Here is a 16,864-nt window from a genome sequence, read left to right on the forward strand (position 1 = left end):
GGGCATCCCCCTAACTGCACCCTCCATCCTATTCACAGAATCCCAGAATTTCCCTAACTGGAAACTGCGTTTCTATTGATGAACAACAGAGCAGTAAGGAGGCAGAGTGCTAATACACCTTGAGGGCACTGATTAGAGAAGTCAGTGTTGTCACAGATTTATGCCAGACTTTGTTTCTTGGCCTACCTCTTATTTTACGCTCCTGTGGTTACACAGAAGCCTGGGGAGGCATTGCTGCTTCAAACACCCGCTGCTGAACACAGATTTTGCCCGAGTTCATGTGGTTTCATGGGTTTTAGCAGCAGTAAGTTTAGTCAAGCTCAGCTCCTCGCTCTTCCAGCTCATAGGGAATTTATCCCAAACCATTTCTTCCATGCCAAGAAATACATTAACCTTAGTCAGCAAGTGCGATGCTGTCAGAGACGACAGGTTGCTTCGTTCCTTACTCTTTGCCACAAAACAAGCAGCATGAAAACACATTTAGGCTGATACATTTTTCGGGCCTTTTACAATATGTACGCAGCTGCTTCAGTTGACAGAACTATTCAATAATTAAACACCAATGAACAAAAGCTTCATTTTTTATCATATACCCAAATTCAGCAAGCGTCAGCTTGGCTGGTGAGTGGTAATTCATCAAACTTCTCAACGTCCCTCTAGGTTTTAAGGTCATTCTCCTAAATATTAAGGGAGCTGAGGAAAAGATGCTTTGTGCCCTTTGCCGTACCTCTTGGTTGTACGTCTTGTTGATGACCGGCGCTGTCGTGATCCATTTCATTCTGGTAGCAAAACGAAGAGAAGACAACTGAAAAACACAGGTTGGAAGTAACTGAAACAGATATCGGCGAGGAGGGGATTTGCAGAGTCTCTTACTACTTAATCGCATCAGGTCCCAGAGCAGAGAAACACAAAAGCTGTTGAAGCGTAGGGAGCGGTAGAGGATTCTCATCCCAGGAGCATATTTTGTAGCGCTCGGTGGTTTCTACGTGATTAACCAGCTTCGGATGATGCTTTTGTCTCTTCTATTCTCTTTGTGCTGCCATCTCAAAATACCCACCGCCCTTCCTGAGCAAAGTAACACATCCTAACAACTCCCGAATCGCACAGCAACGCCCTTCAAGCTTAATTCCGGCGGTTGCTTTACCTTGAGAGTAAGGCCCCGCAGCTTGAAAATCCTCCTCTTGATGCAAATTATCGCAGCTATTTCCTCAGTAATATTGTATTTTTCTAGATGTTCTCAGAACACAAGCGGGAGGTGATAAGAACAACGCTCTGCCTTGAAGACGAACCCAGAAATGGTGCTTGTGTTCGCAATTTTTGCTACGTAAAACTTGCTCGGCAAAGAGCAAAGCGACTCCCTTCTCGTTACGTGATGCTCCGTCCAAACACGTTCTCGGAGCTCAACCAAAAATCATCATTAACACCGGCCAGGGTGCTCAGATTTTGTCTGCTCGGGCTTTATTTCCACTCATCTGTTTGCATCACAGCTGGTTTCTGAGCCTTTGAGATAAGACAAACTATCCAATATTTGCGATTCATGAGGCAGGACGTGTCTCTGGGGCTCCTGCCATAGCTCTCCAGAGACTGTTCTTTAAAATGAACTACGGCTAATTGCAAAAGTAGCAGGAAAAAGACTTGAATTCTGCAGAAATCAGTGCAACTTACAGTCTCTTCGACATGCACGGCCTCCCCACAGATATTTGCCACCAGGACAGTGTTGCAGTTTCCCCCTGGGAAAAATGTAACATAAAAATTAATAATATAACATGTTTTCTTTGCTGCTTCCTTTTCTGGAATGTATTATATCATGTGCTGAGTAAAGCAGAGAAAAAGCAGCGACAAAGAACACAGCCGGTTGGTCGCTGTCCCTCTGAAGTTCCCTCGGGAACGGAAACACGCTGGCACGGAACCACTCAAGAATAAAGGTAAATGGTGTTTCTCACGCAGCAACGACGCAGGAAGAAGTTGGGAATATAAACTGTAAAAGCTTGAAAGTGGGAAAACAGGAGTAGAGGATTTTAAAAGCCCTTGGCCTAAACCTAAGAGCGGGGAAGCCGGCAGGACAGTCGCTGCCCTTCCAAAGAGCAACACGACCTGGGACGGGGAGGTTGAGGTTGGATCTGGGAACAATTTCTTCCCCAAAGGGCTGTGGGGCATTGGAACAGGCTGCCCAGGGCAGTGCTGGAGTCACCAGCCCTGGAGGGCTGGACAGACGGACATGAGGTTCTCAGGACATGGTTTAGTGGCAGGGCTGGGGGATGCTTGCACTCGATGTTCAAGGTCTTTTCCAACCAAAATGATTCAGTGATTCCTGTGCCCACTGTTTTATTTGATGAGGAAAACCCGATCTCCTTTGAATAACAAATTAGCTCTGTGCATTTCTGTGTTATGGCCTTAAAACTAACAGTCAGGGAACTGCTGGAAAGAGTCCAGCATAGGGCAATAAAGATGCTGAAGGCCAATGGTACCTGGGGTGGGTTAGAAGGGGGTGGTCAGTAGGTCAGAGAGGTTCTCCTGCCCCTCTGCTCTGCCCTGGGGAGACCACACCTGGAATCTTGTGTCCAGCTGTGGCCCCTCAGTTCCAGCAGGACAGGGAACTGCTGCAGAGAGTCCAGCGCAGCCACCAAGATGCTGCAGGGAGTGGAGCATCTCCCGTGTGAGGAAAGGCTGAGGGAGCTGGGGCTCTGGAGCTGGACAAGAGGACACTGAGGGGGACTCATTGCTGGGGATCAGTATGGAAAGGGGCAGTGTCAGGAGGATGGAGCCAGGCTCTGCTGGTGACAACCAGGGACAGGACAAGGGGCAATGGGTGCAAACTGGAACACAGGACGTTCCGCTTAAATATGAGAAGCAACTTGTTTGGGGTGAGGGTGTCAGAGCCTGGCCCAGGCTGCCCAGGGGGTTGTGGAGTCTCCTTCTGTGCAGACATTCCAACCCGCCTGGACACCTTCCTGTGTAACCTCATCTGGGTGTTCCTGCTCCATGGGGGGATTGCACTGGATGAGCTTTCCAGGGCCCTTCCAACCCCTGACATTCTGGGATTCTGTGATATTCACCGAGATTTCCTAGAAATGCTTTGAGGCGGTTGTGATCAGCAGCTCTTACCCAGTGAGTCCTTGAGGACGTGGGTGAGCTTGCTCTGCCGGAATGGGACGTGGTCCCTCTTGGGATCCGCCAGGGCGATGACGATTTGCTCGAGGAACAACAGGGACTTGTTGATGTAGGCGGCTTCTTTCAGAACCTGCCCCTCCGACTGGAACCAAAGCAGAAGGCAAAGTTTCCACAACACGTATTTCTGGCTGAACCGCGGAAAAAGCACATTCCTTACTAGGGGTACAACTGCGAGGGTACAGAGCTAATAAACTCACCATCTAGAGCTTTGTTGAGTCTGAAAACAAGTTTTCAGAGACCTTTTTTTCATTACAAGACTACTATGATGTTCCACCGCAAAAGATACATTATGTATATTTGTCACAGGGCCCATGCGATTTCTATTTTGATTGATACGGAGTGTCACACGGGACCTGAGAAGGTTTCACTTGTTGAGCCCTGATGCTCTAAGAAGGTTTCAATAGTTTACCTGCTGCGACCACAAGTGGGGGATTTGCACTGTGGCTCGTGGAATGAAGAGAAAAATCAGCGTTTTTTTGAGAAATAATAGACTTAAATGAACTAATTGAGTCTGGGCTGGGTTGGGAGGCACTTGGGGTGGGAGTGAAATAGAGGTGAACTTGTAGAAATTATCAGGGGGAAACAACTGAGCACCCTCTGATGTGTTAATGGGACTTACAACTCATCACAGTCCCTCCTATTCACCACAGGCCGAATTCTGTGGAGGGGAAACACCATAATTTCACCTCCCGTGTGTTGATGGCTGCAATATCTCTTCCATTACTTACTCCAGTCTTGCCCAGTCGCTCTGAGCCTGCCAGATCGATTAAGTTGATTTTAGAGGTAATGCATTTGACATCTGAGAAAGCTCTGAAATGAGACTGAAGGGGCAAAGAATCTAAAATGTGTTTAGCAGGAAACAAGGCGGAAATACAGTCAGAACCAGCCACGTAAAACCCTCGGTCACTCGAGTCCCTTGGGAAAACCGCTGGAGCTCTTACCTCAATGTAAATAGTAAAGATGCAATGGGATCGGGATGAATTCTTATTCAGCGTGTGCTCCGCTATCACCCTGTTGGCGTCACCCTGTAAATGAAGCGAGAATTGAAAATATTATTCAACTGCAGCGGAAGAATAGAAAGAAATTAGACATACACAGGGTTAAACTAGAAAACCAAAGAGTGTTAAACATGTGTACGATCGCCACGAATTAGTGATGCCCGCTGATGGGAAGAGAAAAGCGACATTGAAAAAGATGTCGCAACCGCTTGTTTGGAGTGTGAGGGTATCACGGAGCGAAGCAGAAAAGGAAACGGAAGGTCCCACCGTGTAAAAATGCATTTGGCAACAGGTTTCACAGCCCAGGTCTCTAAGGACAATGACCAGGCGTCACTTGCATTTCTTGTGTTGAAAGATCTCAAGTTAAACTGAATTATCATCACCTTTGTACTCTTTATAAAGAAAATGGGAGCTCCTACGATCAGGACACCACAACCCCAGAGAAGCCAAAGATTTTAAGGGCACCAGATGGGAAGAATACGCTTCCAGCATCCAGAACCAATTAGTTATTTGCGTTTTCCTCATGATCTAAAGCAGCCACAAGAAGAAAGACGCAGGTGTAAGTCAGCAAACTCCTTCCCCAAAGTCAACCTGTTGGGGGAATGGCCCTGCTGTAAAAATCTGATTACGTGTGCCACGAGCAGCCCAAACTATCTGCCAAAGGTTGAATCGCAGGATCATTCTGCTTGGAAGAGACACTTAAAATCATCAAGTCGAGATGTCGCTGGTAACGCTCGTTTCTTGGAGCGTTGTGGATAGAACAGGCAGGTGTGTTTTTCACTGAGAAATTCCAGCGTCAGCTGGTGGCTCTAAAAGGATCCCAAATATTCTACGCTTGGTACTATGTCCCTCACTGACACTCTCACACGATAACCGGAGTAACGACAATGAGGCTTTTTGGCTGCCTGACATCCTGCTCTGCTGAAGGGGCTGGTATTTCACATAAATCTGCTGAAATTAAGGCAAATCCTGCGGTCCCCTTCGCTCTTTTGGTGCTGCTGTGCTCTCCAATGCTACTACACCCTGTGGTGTCACCCCAAAGAATTTCCTCCGTCACCTGTTGCTCAGGTGTACGTGAAAAACAGGGTTTAGTGCACTGGGAATTCTCTGTGCCAGGGATATTTTCTTTGCAAGAACGCGGCTGCAAAGTGTTACCAGTTCTAAAGGGAACAAAGAGGGTTGAACCTCCCTCCAGCCATCCCGGCCACCCCGCTCCTGCTTTACCACCACTAAGTATAACAACCAAAAGGGTAATATGTGGCTTTTCTTGCCTCCCAAAGGAGACTTAGAGCATCTTCCTCATCGCTCACGGGATGTATGGACAATCCCTTCACGTAAACGCCCTGCGGACAATCCACCACGGCCATCGGCGTGCCGCCCGGCCCGCTGCCCGTGGGGGACAGAAGGTCGAACATGGTCTCATTGTAGATCTCCAGGTAGGATATTCGCACGGTGACCAACGGATCAATGGACCGTGCGGTTGCTTTGAAGACCTAGACAAAGAGAAGAGAGTTTGTCAGCTTTGCTAGTTCACAAACACAACTATGAGTTATTTACGGTTTTCCAAAGAATATGTTCAAAATGTTAAAACGTTTTGACGCGTAACAGAGCTGATACAAGGGATGTCGTTATTTCTTCTCGCGTTCGGATCCAGTACCTGCTGTATCGCGCGGGGGATGATTCCGCGGTGCTTGTACTCAGTAGTCACTCCCGTCATCGTGTATGTTTTCCCAGCCCCCGTTTGCCCGTAGCACATTATTGTACCTAGAAAAGGGTCTGGAATTGTGACAGCTTGAAGCGCTTCCCCTCGCATCCTTAGCAGAACAAAGGACCTTGTCATGCCTTAGATGTCTGATTTTTGTTACTTCGGGAGGATAAGATGGTTGTGTAATCCCTTATCTTCCCCAAGGTGTTGTGTTTGGCGGAAGAGATAAATGGTTATGGTGTCAGGCACATTGTCAATTGTTGTGAAGGCCTCATGGCCTAATTGGAACAAGATCAACCATCAGTCGGACAACTAATTATCAGAAGAAACCATGAACCAACAGCTACCCCTGATGGGCAAGACTTCTGCTCAGTACTGTCATCGTTCCCCTAGTTTGAAGACCCCAGACCCATTTCTAGAAGAGTCTTCCTGATTAGTACGAAGAGCGAAACAGGAGATGAACCACCCCCATGTAACTGAACTGGGTTATAAAATGACCCCGTGCGCGGCGTCAGGTTGTGACGAGTATGAGCTGCACAGAGTGACCCAAATCTTCACCATGACCACCCTCCCTTCACCAGACATCGCTGGATCCACAACCTGTGCACTGGTGATATCTTACTCTCTTCCTCTCTCATATCTTAGTTTATATCTTACTTTCTTTCTCATATCTTAGTTTTCCTTCTCTCTCTTTTCCTTTTTCTTGAACATAAAAACGTAGCATCATTTTAAGTTCCGTTGTTAAAGTCTTAAGTTTAGTGTTATAGTCACTAATCGTTGCCAATCCACCGTTTGTAGGACGACTTATCAATGTATTGATAAGTTTGGTGATATTATGCTTTCGCCAAGTCACTAATTGCTGTAATTTGCATCCCGCCACGCACTTTTATCCAATTAATAATTGAGTTGGACCCCTGGAGTGATTGTCTATCGTTCACTTCGCATAACCATGCAGAATTACCCCAGAGTTAACCCACACCTGATCTCATCTGCTGATCGGGGCACGTGTCGCGTTCAGAGCGAACTCACCCCCATCCCATCTGTTGGGCCGGGACAAGAATAAACTCAGGAAGGAATCCCTGCTTTCCTCAAATTAACCATCAAAAGGATCTCTCCCTTGGTCGTCAAAATCATCAAAACAGCGACAAATTACCATTATAGCCGCTTAAAGCTTCAGACACCAGTTTCTGCGCCACGGTCTCGTAAGCCAGTTCCTGGGAGGTGTTGTGGAGGACGCCGTCCAGCCGAAAGGACCAGTCCGTCTGCGTGTTGTTCACAACTCCCTTCCTCGCGTCCTTTTTGATGTATATATTGACACTCTGAAAGCCAAAAAGAGATGAGGAGCGCTTCAATAACCACAGGGCTTCAGCAGTTATTGACTGAAAAGAAAACACCCACTGAAGACGATACCACGGGGAGACTGGAATCATGGTTACCACCAGGAATTCCTCAAGGGTTGCTCAGTCTCACTCTTTTTGAGGATTTTCTGTATCCAAACAAGTACATTTTCCACGGCCACTCTTGCTGATACAAACCACAAGCGCGGAGGAGAACAGCGAGCAGGAACGCGTGAGTCAACGTGCACCAAAACGTTACGCGCAGCCTTAAGGCGCAGCAGGATTCTGCATTTCTGTGGGCAAAACTGGAACCAAATCCCAAACCTGTCACACACGCAAGGGCTTTACCTTGTTGTCTGGCCCAAACTTGATCATATCTTGAGCAAAATTGGCTGTTGGCTTCACTCGCACAAATGTGTGGACTCTTCCTACTGCATCCATTCTAACTAGAGGGGGCAAAAAGGGAAAAGTCAACTATGTTGCACTCCTGAAATCAAATGTAATGTTATGAAAATTAAGATACAGAGGAGTCAAGTTTGAAGATAAAGTGTTAACAAAAGCTCAGCTGCGGTTTCAAACGCTTATTAAGAACAATTGTGGGCAAACAGTTGCTGAAAGTTCATTCCAGGCTTGTCCTGTTGCAAAAACTCCACGTGTCAAAAGAGAAACGTCTTTCTGATGGCGATTTCCTCGTGTCTCTGATTCTGTATCATTTTTGACAACACAACCTTTTCTCCTCCGAGCTTTGCAAAGCCAAAGAGGTGCAGGAATAGGAGATGGGTTTTGTCTGGTGTTTTCCACATGCGAACGAACACACTGTTTTGCAACACCAGTTCATCCAGAACCGTTTCCAGCTTCTGAGGCTTTAAGTAAGACCTAAGTAAGTAGGTTAAACCAAGACTAAAGGAGCACACTGATATTTGCAGCGCTCAGAGCAGCAATTACCCTGTTTACAGTCCGCATTGAACAGGCATTTTTATAATCTCTCCTGATGTAAAAATATTTTAAGGTGTCTAAGGAACACCTGGTCTTCAAGTTTCTGAAGAAGAAACATTATGTGCCTTCGAGTTTCAGACACAACCTTTTGCATTTCTTGTATATTAAGTATCTTTCTTTGCGATCTCTCTGTTGCTTTATCTACTGGGACTGCTCAAGAAAGAAACGCAGGGGTGTGAGCTGAACCAAGACTTTAAAACACGGTGAGGATTTCAATGAGTACCTTGGTGCCTCGTCCTTCTAGACAACACGACACCCGCTGTAGAATCCAAACCAGTGCGAGGTTTCTGTGACCATAATCTCTCCCGTACTGGAGACAGTTGTCAATGAAACAACCTGTGAAAAAGCAGGGTGATAAAGAAGGGCACGGCTGTCACCGTAAGGATTAAATGACACGCAGAGAAAGCTGCCTAAACACTTGCCAGCGCTGCATTAAAAAAGGCAGGAGCAACACGGAGGAAATTAAAACAAAGATGGAGTTTTACGGCATGGAAACGCTCCTCGTCTGGTTATCGGGGTTGTTAGAGATGACAAAACTCTTCTGCACAAATACATATAATCCAAACTGGGCCTTTTTTACAATCATTGAGGGTGGAAAAGATGCTTAATATCGAATCCAAGTGTTAAGCTGATTTCTGCAAAGCTGCAGCAAGAAGCACAGAAGAAATAAGGGAAAACTTTAGGCAAAAACTCTCGTGTTAATCAGAGTATAAATTCAGAACAATGGAACTTCCCTCGCTGCAACAATGGCCATTGTTCAGTGTCAGGAGACAGCAATTCCTCTAGAAAGTATTTACTTTTGTTAGAAAATGGGAAGGAAAGAGGGAAACACCACCAGCGTGGAGACCAAAAGCTCTCCAGCTCGTTAGCAGCACCTCAAGCATCCAACCAAGCTGATTATTAATTGAGGTTTTGGGTCTGCAATTTTAACCAAAGAAAACTCGCTATTTATTGCTGGCCAAAAACGTTTCACGGCTAAACCATCTTCCCCAGACTGAAAAATAAACATCAAAATGGCAAGAGTGAGAATTGTCGTGACCTTCGCTTGTTGTTCAGCAGCGGTAACGTAAACCGAGCAAAGCGAATGGCAGTTCACAGCTCGGGCCGCTGGTTGGGAAGCTCTTTAGGACAAGGTGCCAAACCCAAGTTCCTTGGTCGCTCCTTATACAGCAGCCAAAGCCAGCAGGACTGCCCTGGTCATTAGTCTCAAGACTAATGGGTTATTTTTGCTCGTAATTAAGGCAAAACACTTATCTCTGCAACGGGCAGAGGCCAACGTGCCCTTAGTGCCAAAGGGAAGTTTTAGGTGAGGATTTAGGGGCTGATTGGCACAGAAACGTGTGCGCAGAGCAGTGGAACATGGGGTTTGGTTCTGCCTGGGAGATTTCAGCTTATACACTGCGGATGGACATTTGGGGCCAAATCTAAAAACTGGGGAGGGGAGGCAAAACTGCAGCACCTGGAACTGAAACTGCAGGGATGCTTTGAGTTGAACCCACCCAGTCAAACAAAATAGAATCACAGAATTATTTTGATTGGAAAAGACCCTCAGGATCATCAAGTCCAAGCGTTACCCCACCCCGGCACTGCCCCATGTCCTGAGAACCTCATGTCCGCCTGTCCAGCCCTCCAGGGATGGTGACTCCAGCACTGCCCTGGGCAGCCTGTTCCAATGCCCCACAGCCCTTTGGGGAAGAAATTGTTCCCACATCCAACCTCAACCTCCCCTGGCGCAACTTGAGGCCGTTTCTTTGTGTCCCTGTCTCCCCTCAGCTCCTGTTCTCCAGCTGAACCCCCAGGTCCCTCAGCCGCTCCATCACACTTGTGCTCCAGCCCCTCACCAGCTCCGTTCCCTTCTCTGCACTCGCTCCAGCATCTCAAGGCCTTTCTTGGTGTGAGGGGCCTAAAACTGCCCCCAGGTGATCTGAGAGGGGGCTGTGGTGACACGGGAAGGATCACCCGTGTTTTACCAGACCTGGGCGGGTGGAGATGGTGAGGAGAGAAGATCTGGAGGAGACGAGGCTGGGGGCAGAGAGCAAGGCCTGTGGAGACACCGCCTGAGGTGGGAAATAAACCCTGGGGGAGGAGAATCACAGAACCCCAGGCTGGTTGGGTTGAAGGTCCCTCTGTAGATCCCCCAGCCCACCTGCTCATGCAGGGTCACAGAGCAGATCACACAGGGTCACCAGAGCAGATCACACGGGGTCACAGGGCAGATCACACAGGGTCACACAGCAGATCACATGGGGTCACAGAGCAGATCACACGGGGTCACAGAGCAGATCACACAGGGTCACACAGCAGATCACATGGGGTCACAGAGCAGATCACACAGGTGGGTCCAGGCGGGTTTGAATGTCCCAGAGCAGGAGACTCCACAGCCGCTCTGGGCAGCCTGGGCCAGGCTCTGGCACCTCCCAGCAAACAAGTTTCTGCTCATGTTCAGATGGAGCCTCCTGTGTTCCAGTATGTGCCCGTTGCCCCTCACCCTGGCGCTGGGCACCATGAACAGAGTCTGGTCCACCCTCTGACACCCACCCTGAGCTATTGATCCATTGATCACATCCCCCTCAGCCTTCAGAACAAGACCCTGAGGACAGGAAGGAACCTTGAGGAGGGGGACGGGGCCTGAGGGGCTGTTGCGGCCCGTGGGGACAACGGGAGGCGGGTCACGCCAAGGCCCTGAGGAGGGGGCGATGCCCCGGCCCTCACGTACCTGCGCCCCCGCCTCGGCCGGGCCCGGGCGAACCGGAGCCGCCGCGGCCCTTGGGGATGTGTACGCCGTTGCCATGGCGCCGGCCACTTCCGGCTTCTCCCGGAAGCGGAGGGAGGTGGAGACGGAAGCGGGGGCGGCTGCGAGGGCCGCGCTACGGCGGCCGGGCGGGGACAAGGCGCGGGGGAGGCGAAGGGCGGCCGGGAAGATGCTGGAGGCGGCGGCGGCCGAGCCGGAGCTGGACCCCGAGGATTTGGTGCATTTCTCGGTGGGCGATTTGCCCAGCCGGGGGTACGGCGTGATGGGCGAGATCCGGCGGCAGGGGAAGCTCTGCGATGTCACCCTCAAGGTGCGGCCCGGCCCGGCCCGGGGGGAAATGGGGGGACCCGGGGGGCCCGGGGGCTGAGGGACCCCCGGGACTGTGATGGGGACACGGAGGGACAGGGTGTTTGCGGGGGGGACAAGGGGGAAGCGGAGAGTCCATTTGGGGGGTGAGGGAGGAGCTGAGGGTCCCCTTGGTCCTTTTGGTGGGGGGACAAGGAGGGGAGCAGGGGCTCCTTGGGTGGGGAGTAAGGGGGAGCAAAGAGTCAATTTGGGGGGAATAAGGGGCAGCTGAGGGTCCCTTTGGGGGATACGGAGGGTGCTGAGGCCCCCCCAGCCCTTTTGGTGGGGAGAAGGTGAAGCCGAGGGTCCTTTTTGGGGGATAAGGGGGAGCCCTTTTTCTGGGGGACAAGTGGGCAGCAAAGGGTCCCTTTGATGGGCAATAAGGGGGAGCAGAGGGTCCCTTTGTGAGGGGGCAGCTGAGGGTCCCCCCAGCCCCTTTGGTGGGGATAAGGGGGGGCAAAGGGTCCGTTTGGGTGGGTAAGGGGGGAGCTGAGGGCCTCCCCAACCCTTTTGGTGGGGAGAAGAAAGCAAGTGGGGTCCATTTGGGTTGTTTCGATGGGGGGTAAGAGGGAGCTGAGGGTCCCTTTGGGGGGCAAGGGGGGAGCAGAGGGCCCCACACAACCCTTTTGGTGGGGAGAAAGGGGAGCTGAGGGTCCCTTTGGGGGGCAAGGGGGGAGCTGAGGGCCCCACCAACCTTTTTGGTGGGGAGGAGGAGGCAGCTGGAGTCCCTCTGGCTGTTTTTGGTGGGGGAACAGGAGAGGAGCAGAGTGTCCCTTTGATGGGGGTAATGGGGGAGCTCAGGGTCCCTTTGGGGGTGATAAGGGGGCAGCTGAGCCCCCCCTAGTCCCTTTGGTGGGGACAAGGGGAAGCTGAGGGTCCCTTTGGGGGATATGAGGGGAGCTGAGCCCCCCCTGTCCCTTCAGTGATGAGAAGGGGGAGCTGCGAGTCTCCCCTTCCCATGGCTCCCCCTTGGTGGGGAATCAGGGGGTGTTGGGGCTCCCCAGACATTTGGGGGGGCTCTGTGAGGGGCTCTTGGCAGTGAGCGGGGTGCTGAGCACCCCTGAAACAAAGTGTGAGCTGGGATGGGTTGGTGACACCCGGTCCCCGACGCTCCCCCAGGTGGGAGATGGATCCTCTTCACCCTTGGAGCCGTCGTGGTGTTTCCAGCAGCCACGGAGAGCGATTCACTAAAATATCTTGTTTTGAGAGGAAAAGGGGCACCCTGGACCCCCCATTTTGGTGGTGATCCCAACACTGAGTGGTTTGGGAGGTGACACTATGGGTGAGGTTGGTGCCAGTTTATGGACCAACCTCTGCCCCAAACCATGGGAGGAGAGTCTGTTTTCCCTAGGAAACCTTTATCTTTTTAAGAACGTCGCTTCTTTACGCCAAATAAATAATCGGTAGCGTCGGTAAATGCTCAGGACGGTGTCGCTGGGGCTGGGGGGCTCTGAGGTGAGCGGGAGGTGCTGGAACCCTCCAGCGCAGGAGCTGACGGGAGGGAGGTTGTCGTGGGTGCGACGTGTCATGGGCGCGACGTGCAAACTCCCAAGGATTAGTTGAGTCATTCCAGAATGAGCTCGCGAGTTTAATTAAATGTGAAGGTGTTTCCCAGCCTACTCATACTTAAGAGTTTTCACCTGATGAAGAAGGAGATGGGGAGGGTTGTGCCTGTGGTGGGGACGCGTGATTGGGGTTCAGCCCGGGGCTGCTTAATCCTGTAGATCAGCTGTGACTAATGTGCAGGTTAAAATCATAGAATCATTGAATAGTTTTGGTTGGAAAAGCCCCTCAAGATCATGGAGTCCAGCTGTTAACCCACCCCAGCACTGCCCCATGTCCTGAGAACCTCATGTCCGTCTGTCCAGCCCTGCAGGGCTGGTGACTCCAGCACTGCCCTGGGCAGCCTGTTCCAATGCCCCACAGCCCTTTGGGGAAGAAATTGTTCCCACATCCAACCTCAACCTCCCCTGGCGCAACTTGAGGCCGTTTCTTTGTGTCCCTGTCTCCCCTCAGCTCCTGTTCTCCAGCTGAACCCCCCAGGTCCCTCAGCCGCTCCATCACACTTGTGCTCCAGACCCTTCACTGTTCTGGTGCTTTCCAACCATCTTCTAGTTGAGTCCAACCCCTGGTGGTCCTTGACTTGGTCAATCCACGTTTCTACATCTTCCTCTTGTGTCACCTATCACAGCATCCGCCTCTTGTCCATGTCCCTCTTGTCCTTGAGCTCGTCCTCTCCGACCTCCAGCCACCTCCCTCCATCCCCTGCGTGTCAGGAAGGTCCATGCTTTGCCTTGGAGAAGACAATCCTTGACAGTCAACCATCTCTCCAGGGCTTTATCCCATCAGACTCTTCCAAGAGCTCCTGAAGAGCCCAAATTCTTCTCTCTCGAGGTCTCCAGGGTCGCCCCAGGTCCCTCAGCCGCTCCATCACACTTGTGCTCCAGCCCCTCACCAGCTCCGTTCCCTTCTCTCCGCTCGCTCCAGCACCTCAAGGCCTTTCTTGGCGTGAGGGGCCCAAAACTGCCCCCAGGACTTGAGGTTTGGCCTCCCCAGTGCCCAGCACAGGGGAAAATGCTCGTTGGGAAGATCTTTGCCATGTGCAGATCCCCCTTGGCAGAGCTTGGACCTTCCCTGACGTGGTATTTGTGACCATCTGCGCCATAACCTGGGGGAATTCTGCGACAAAACTGGTTTGTGATGGAAAGTGCCATTTCATTAGGATTAAACGTGATGTTATCACGGTGACTTCATGTTGCAGAAGAAGATTTCCACATCATGCACGTCCCACATCCCCAAAATCGCGGTGTTGACCCTGCTGTGGGTCCCCATGCTGCTCTACAGTGTCCGGAGGGAGAAAATAGTGACAAGGTGTAGAACCCCGTCCTTATCTCGGACAAATAACTGACCGTTGTCCCGCAAAACTCTCCTGAAGAAGTTTTCCTATGGATTTACCATAGCAAAGTGCTTTTTTTAACCTTATTTATCTCCCTTTGTGTCTCTTTTATGGGGCCACTCGTGCGGGCTGAAGGAGCTCGGCTGCTTTACCAGGGCGCCGCGTCGGCCTCGCTTTCTTTATTCCATTTATTATATTAGATTAACCAACCTAATATTAGATTTCATTTCGGGGGCTATTTCTATGTGAGGAGGGTGCAGAGCCTTTCATCCCTACGAAGTTCAAAATATATTAAGCAAAATGTCTCTGTTGGTCTTAAACCGAGTCTTAACTTTGTCCGCCGACCGGTTGATTCTTTATTAGGGTCAACAAAATCGACTGGTGCCAAGAGCCCTGTTTTCCCTCATACACACACACCATCCCAAGCACTTTATTCCTTCGATTCCTCTTGTCGCACTGAGTCGCCGTGTCAAAATATCCCCTGTTTCTATCACTTCTGCCTCCCGACCGCGGATTTCTCGGTCCTGTGGCGACTGAATTAACACCGCCCACTGAATATTTGAGCAGTAGTTTTCCTTCGCTGGGATTCAGAGGTGGTTTTTAATCATTTAAACCACCTCAAGCACAGCTGACGTGAGCGCTGTAAATCCGGTGCGGTGCAGAAGGAGCCTGGAAAGCGAGTCGTCAATCAGCATTTGAACAATTCCCACCCAAAATCAAGGTAGGAAAGCACCGAGAAGCGTTCAACGTCAATGCTTGGGGATCGAGAAGCGTTCAACGTCAATGCTCGGGGATCGAGAAGCATTCAATGTCAATGCTTGGGGATCGGGAAGCGTCTAACGTCAATGCTTGGAGATCGAGAAGCATTCAATATCAATGCTTGGGGATCGGGAAGCATCTAACGTCAATGCTTGGGGATCGGGAAGCATCTAATGTCAATGCTCGGGGATCGGGAAGCGTTCAACGTCAATGATCGGGGATCGGGAAGCGTTCAACGTCAATGCTTGGGGATCGGGAAGCATCTAACGTCAATGCTCGGGGATCGAGAAGCATCTAACGTCAATGCTTGGGGATCGGGAAGCATCTAACGTCGATGCTTGGGGATCGGGAAGCGTTCAACGTCAATGCTCGGGGATCGGGAAGCATCTAACGTCAATGCTCGGGGATCGGGAAGCATCTAACGTCAATGCTCGGGGATCGGGAAGCGTTCAACGTCAATGCTCGGGGATCGGGAAGCATCTAACGTCAATGCTCGGGGATCGGGAAGCATCTAACGTCAATGCTCGGGGATCGGGAAGCGTTCAACGTCAATGCTCGGGGATCGGGAAGCGTTCAACGTCAATGCTCGGGGATCGAGAAGCGTTCAACGTCAATGCTCGGGGATCGAGAAGCGTTCAACGTCAATGCTCGGGGATCGGGAAGCGTTCAACGTCAATGCTCGGGGATTGAGAAGCCTTCATCGTCAATGCTCGGCGATGGAGACGCCTTCATCATCAATGCTCGGGAGTCCTTGTGGGTCCTGATGCCTCTTGCACCACTGAGTGCATTCGTTGCTGGTTTTTCACACCTAAATCTTTTAGGTTCTCACCTCTATAAAGAGAAAAATAGGTTATATACAAGTTAAAAAAAGCTGCCAAACGCTGTTTTGGACCTAAACTTGGATTCCTCTTGCTGTGAGCAGGGTTCAGACTCCCAAAATGGGAACAAACAGCATCAAAATGGGAACAAGCCGTGTTTTTGCAGCGTGGTTCAGGTTTTTATTGGCCTCTTTAGCTGTATCGACATTGGGCTCAACGGCCGTAAATGATCCTCCCAGCCCGCTGAAATGTTTGCTGTACAAACAGGGCTCAAATTATTAGGAAGCGTCGCTACTCTCGTTTGTTTGTTTTAATTATTCCCCTCGTAAAGCCGGGCGAGCGTTCATTGAGTCAACAGGAGGGGCAGAATTTGTTCTCCTGTCTTCGACGTCACTCTGGGTTTAAATGCGATTAAAACCAAGAAGTTGCTGATTTAAGTGTCTCCCTCAGAGCTGAGATTATCCAGACCTGGGCTATAGATTTGAAAAGTCCTTTTCTAATGCTGTCTCTTAAATGACTGCGGGTCAGAGCTCCTCTTGAAGACGTCCCATCGCAAGCGTCTTTCCTTTGGTGATGCTGCGAAGCGTTTACTTACAGAATCATTTGAGGATGATTTGGGAGCAACGAAGGGGAATAAACTGGTGTGAGGAGGGAAACGATGGGACGCACCTTGTCCTGTGGTTACTTCGTTTTCCTTTGGTGAAATTGGGATTTTTTGCTTAGTTGAGGCAAATTGCTGCTGCTTTTCTTCTTTTGGGATCGCGTCTCAGCAAAGTGTAGAGATGGTTCAAATGTAATGTGCTGAGCGTCTCCAGCAAGAACCGCAGCGAGATCTCGTTGCTGTGTTATCATATTTACTGGATTTTTTTGGATTAAATCAGTGAGGTTTCATTTTTTATTGATAGTTTTTCTCCCCAGGAGCTGGATATAAAGCGTTTTCTTTCAGGCTCCCTTCACATAAGATTTTGGGGTTATTTTCCATCCACCGGGCGCTACTCTGCTTATCCTCAAGGTTCTTTTTTCCCCAGAGCATTTCACCCATAACATCATCTTCTGTCTAAACGTGTAATTCTGCCGTTGATTTTAC

General features: G+C 50.3%; 2 protein-coding genes across 2 annotated transcripts in view; one reads left to right on the forward strand and one right to left on the reverse strand.

Moving 5' to 3' along the window:
* The window catches only part of KIF9 (kinesin family member 9), a gene marked incomplete at both ends in the record, with an annotated part of 28,064 nt that extends 20,412 nt beyond the window's left edge, over positions 1-7,652 (reverse strand). Inside the window, 9 exons of the mRNA XM_080364242.1 lie at positions 728-805; positions 1,666-1,730; positions 3,106-3,253; positions 3,900-3,992; positions 4,113-4,196; positions 5,441-5,662; positions 5,827-5,933; positions 7,028-7,193; positions 7,560-7,652. Of these exons, the coding sequence (XP_080220368.1) occupies positions 728-805; positions 1,666-1,730; positions 3,106-3,253; positions 3,900-3,992; positions 4,113-4,196; positions 5,441-5,662; positions 5,827-5,933; positions 7,028-7,193; positions 7,560-7,652 (1,056 nt within the window). The remainder of the gene's footprint in view (positions 1-727; positions 806-1,665; positions 1,731-3,105; positions 3,254-3,899; positions 3,993-4,112; positions 4,197-5,440; positions 5,663-5,826; positions 5,934-7,027; positions 7,194-7,559) is intronic.
* A 3,423-nt stretch (positions 7,653-11,075) lies between these two features.
* KLHL18 (kelch like family member 18) overlaps positions 11,076-16,864 on the forward strand; it is a 28,778-nt gene continuing 22,989 nt past the window's right edge. Inside the window, exon 1 of the mRNA XM_080364278.1 lies at positions 11,076-11,269. Coding sequence (XP_080220404.1) covers positions 11,129-11,269 — 141 coding nt within the window. The 5' untranslated portion in view covers positions 11,076-11,128. The remainder of the gene's footprint in view (positions 11,270-16,864) is intronic.

This window comes from Nesoenas mayeri (assembly GCF_963082525.1).
Source record: "Nesoenas mayeri genome assembly, chromosome: 2".
Lineage (NCBI taxonomy): Eukaryota > Metazoa > Chordata > Aves > Columbiformes > Columbidae > Nesoenas > Nesoenas mayeri.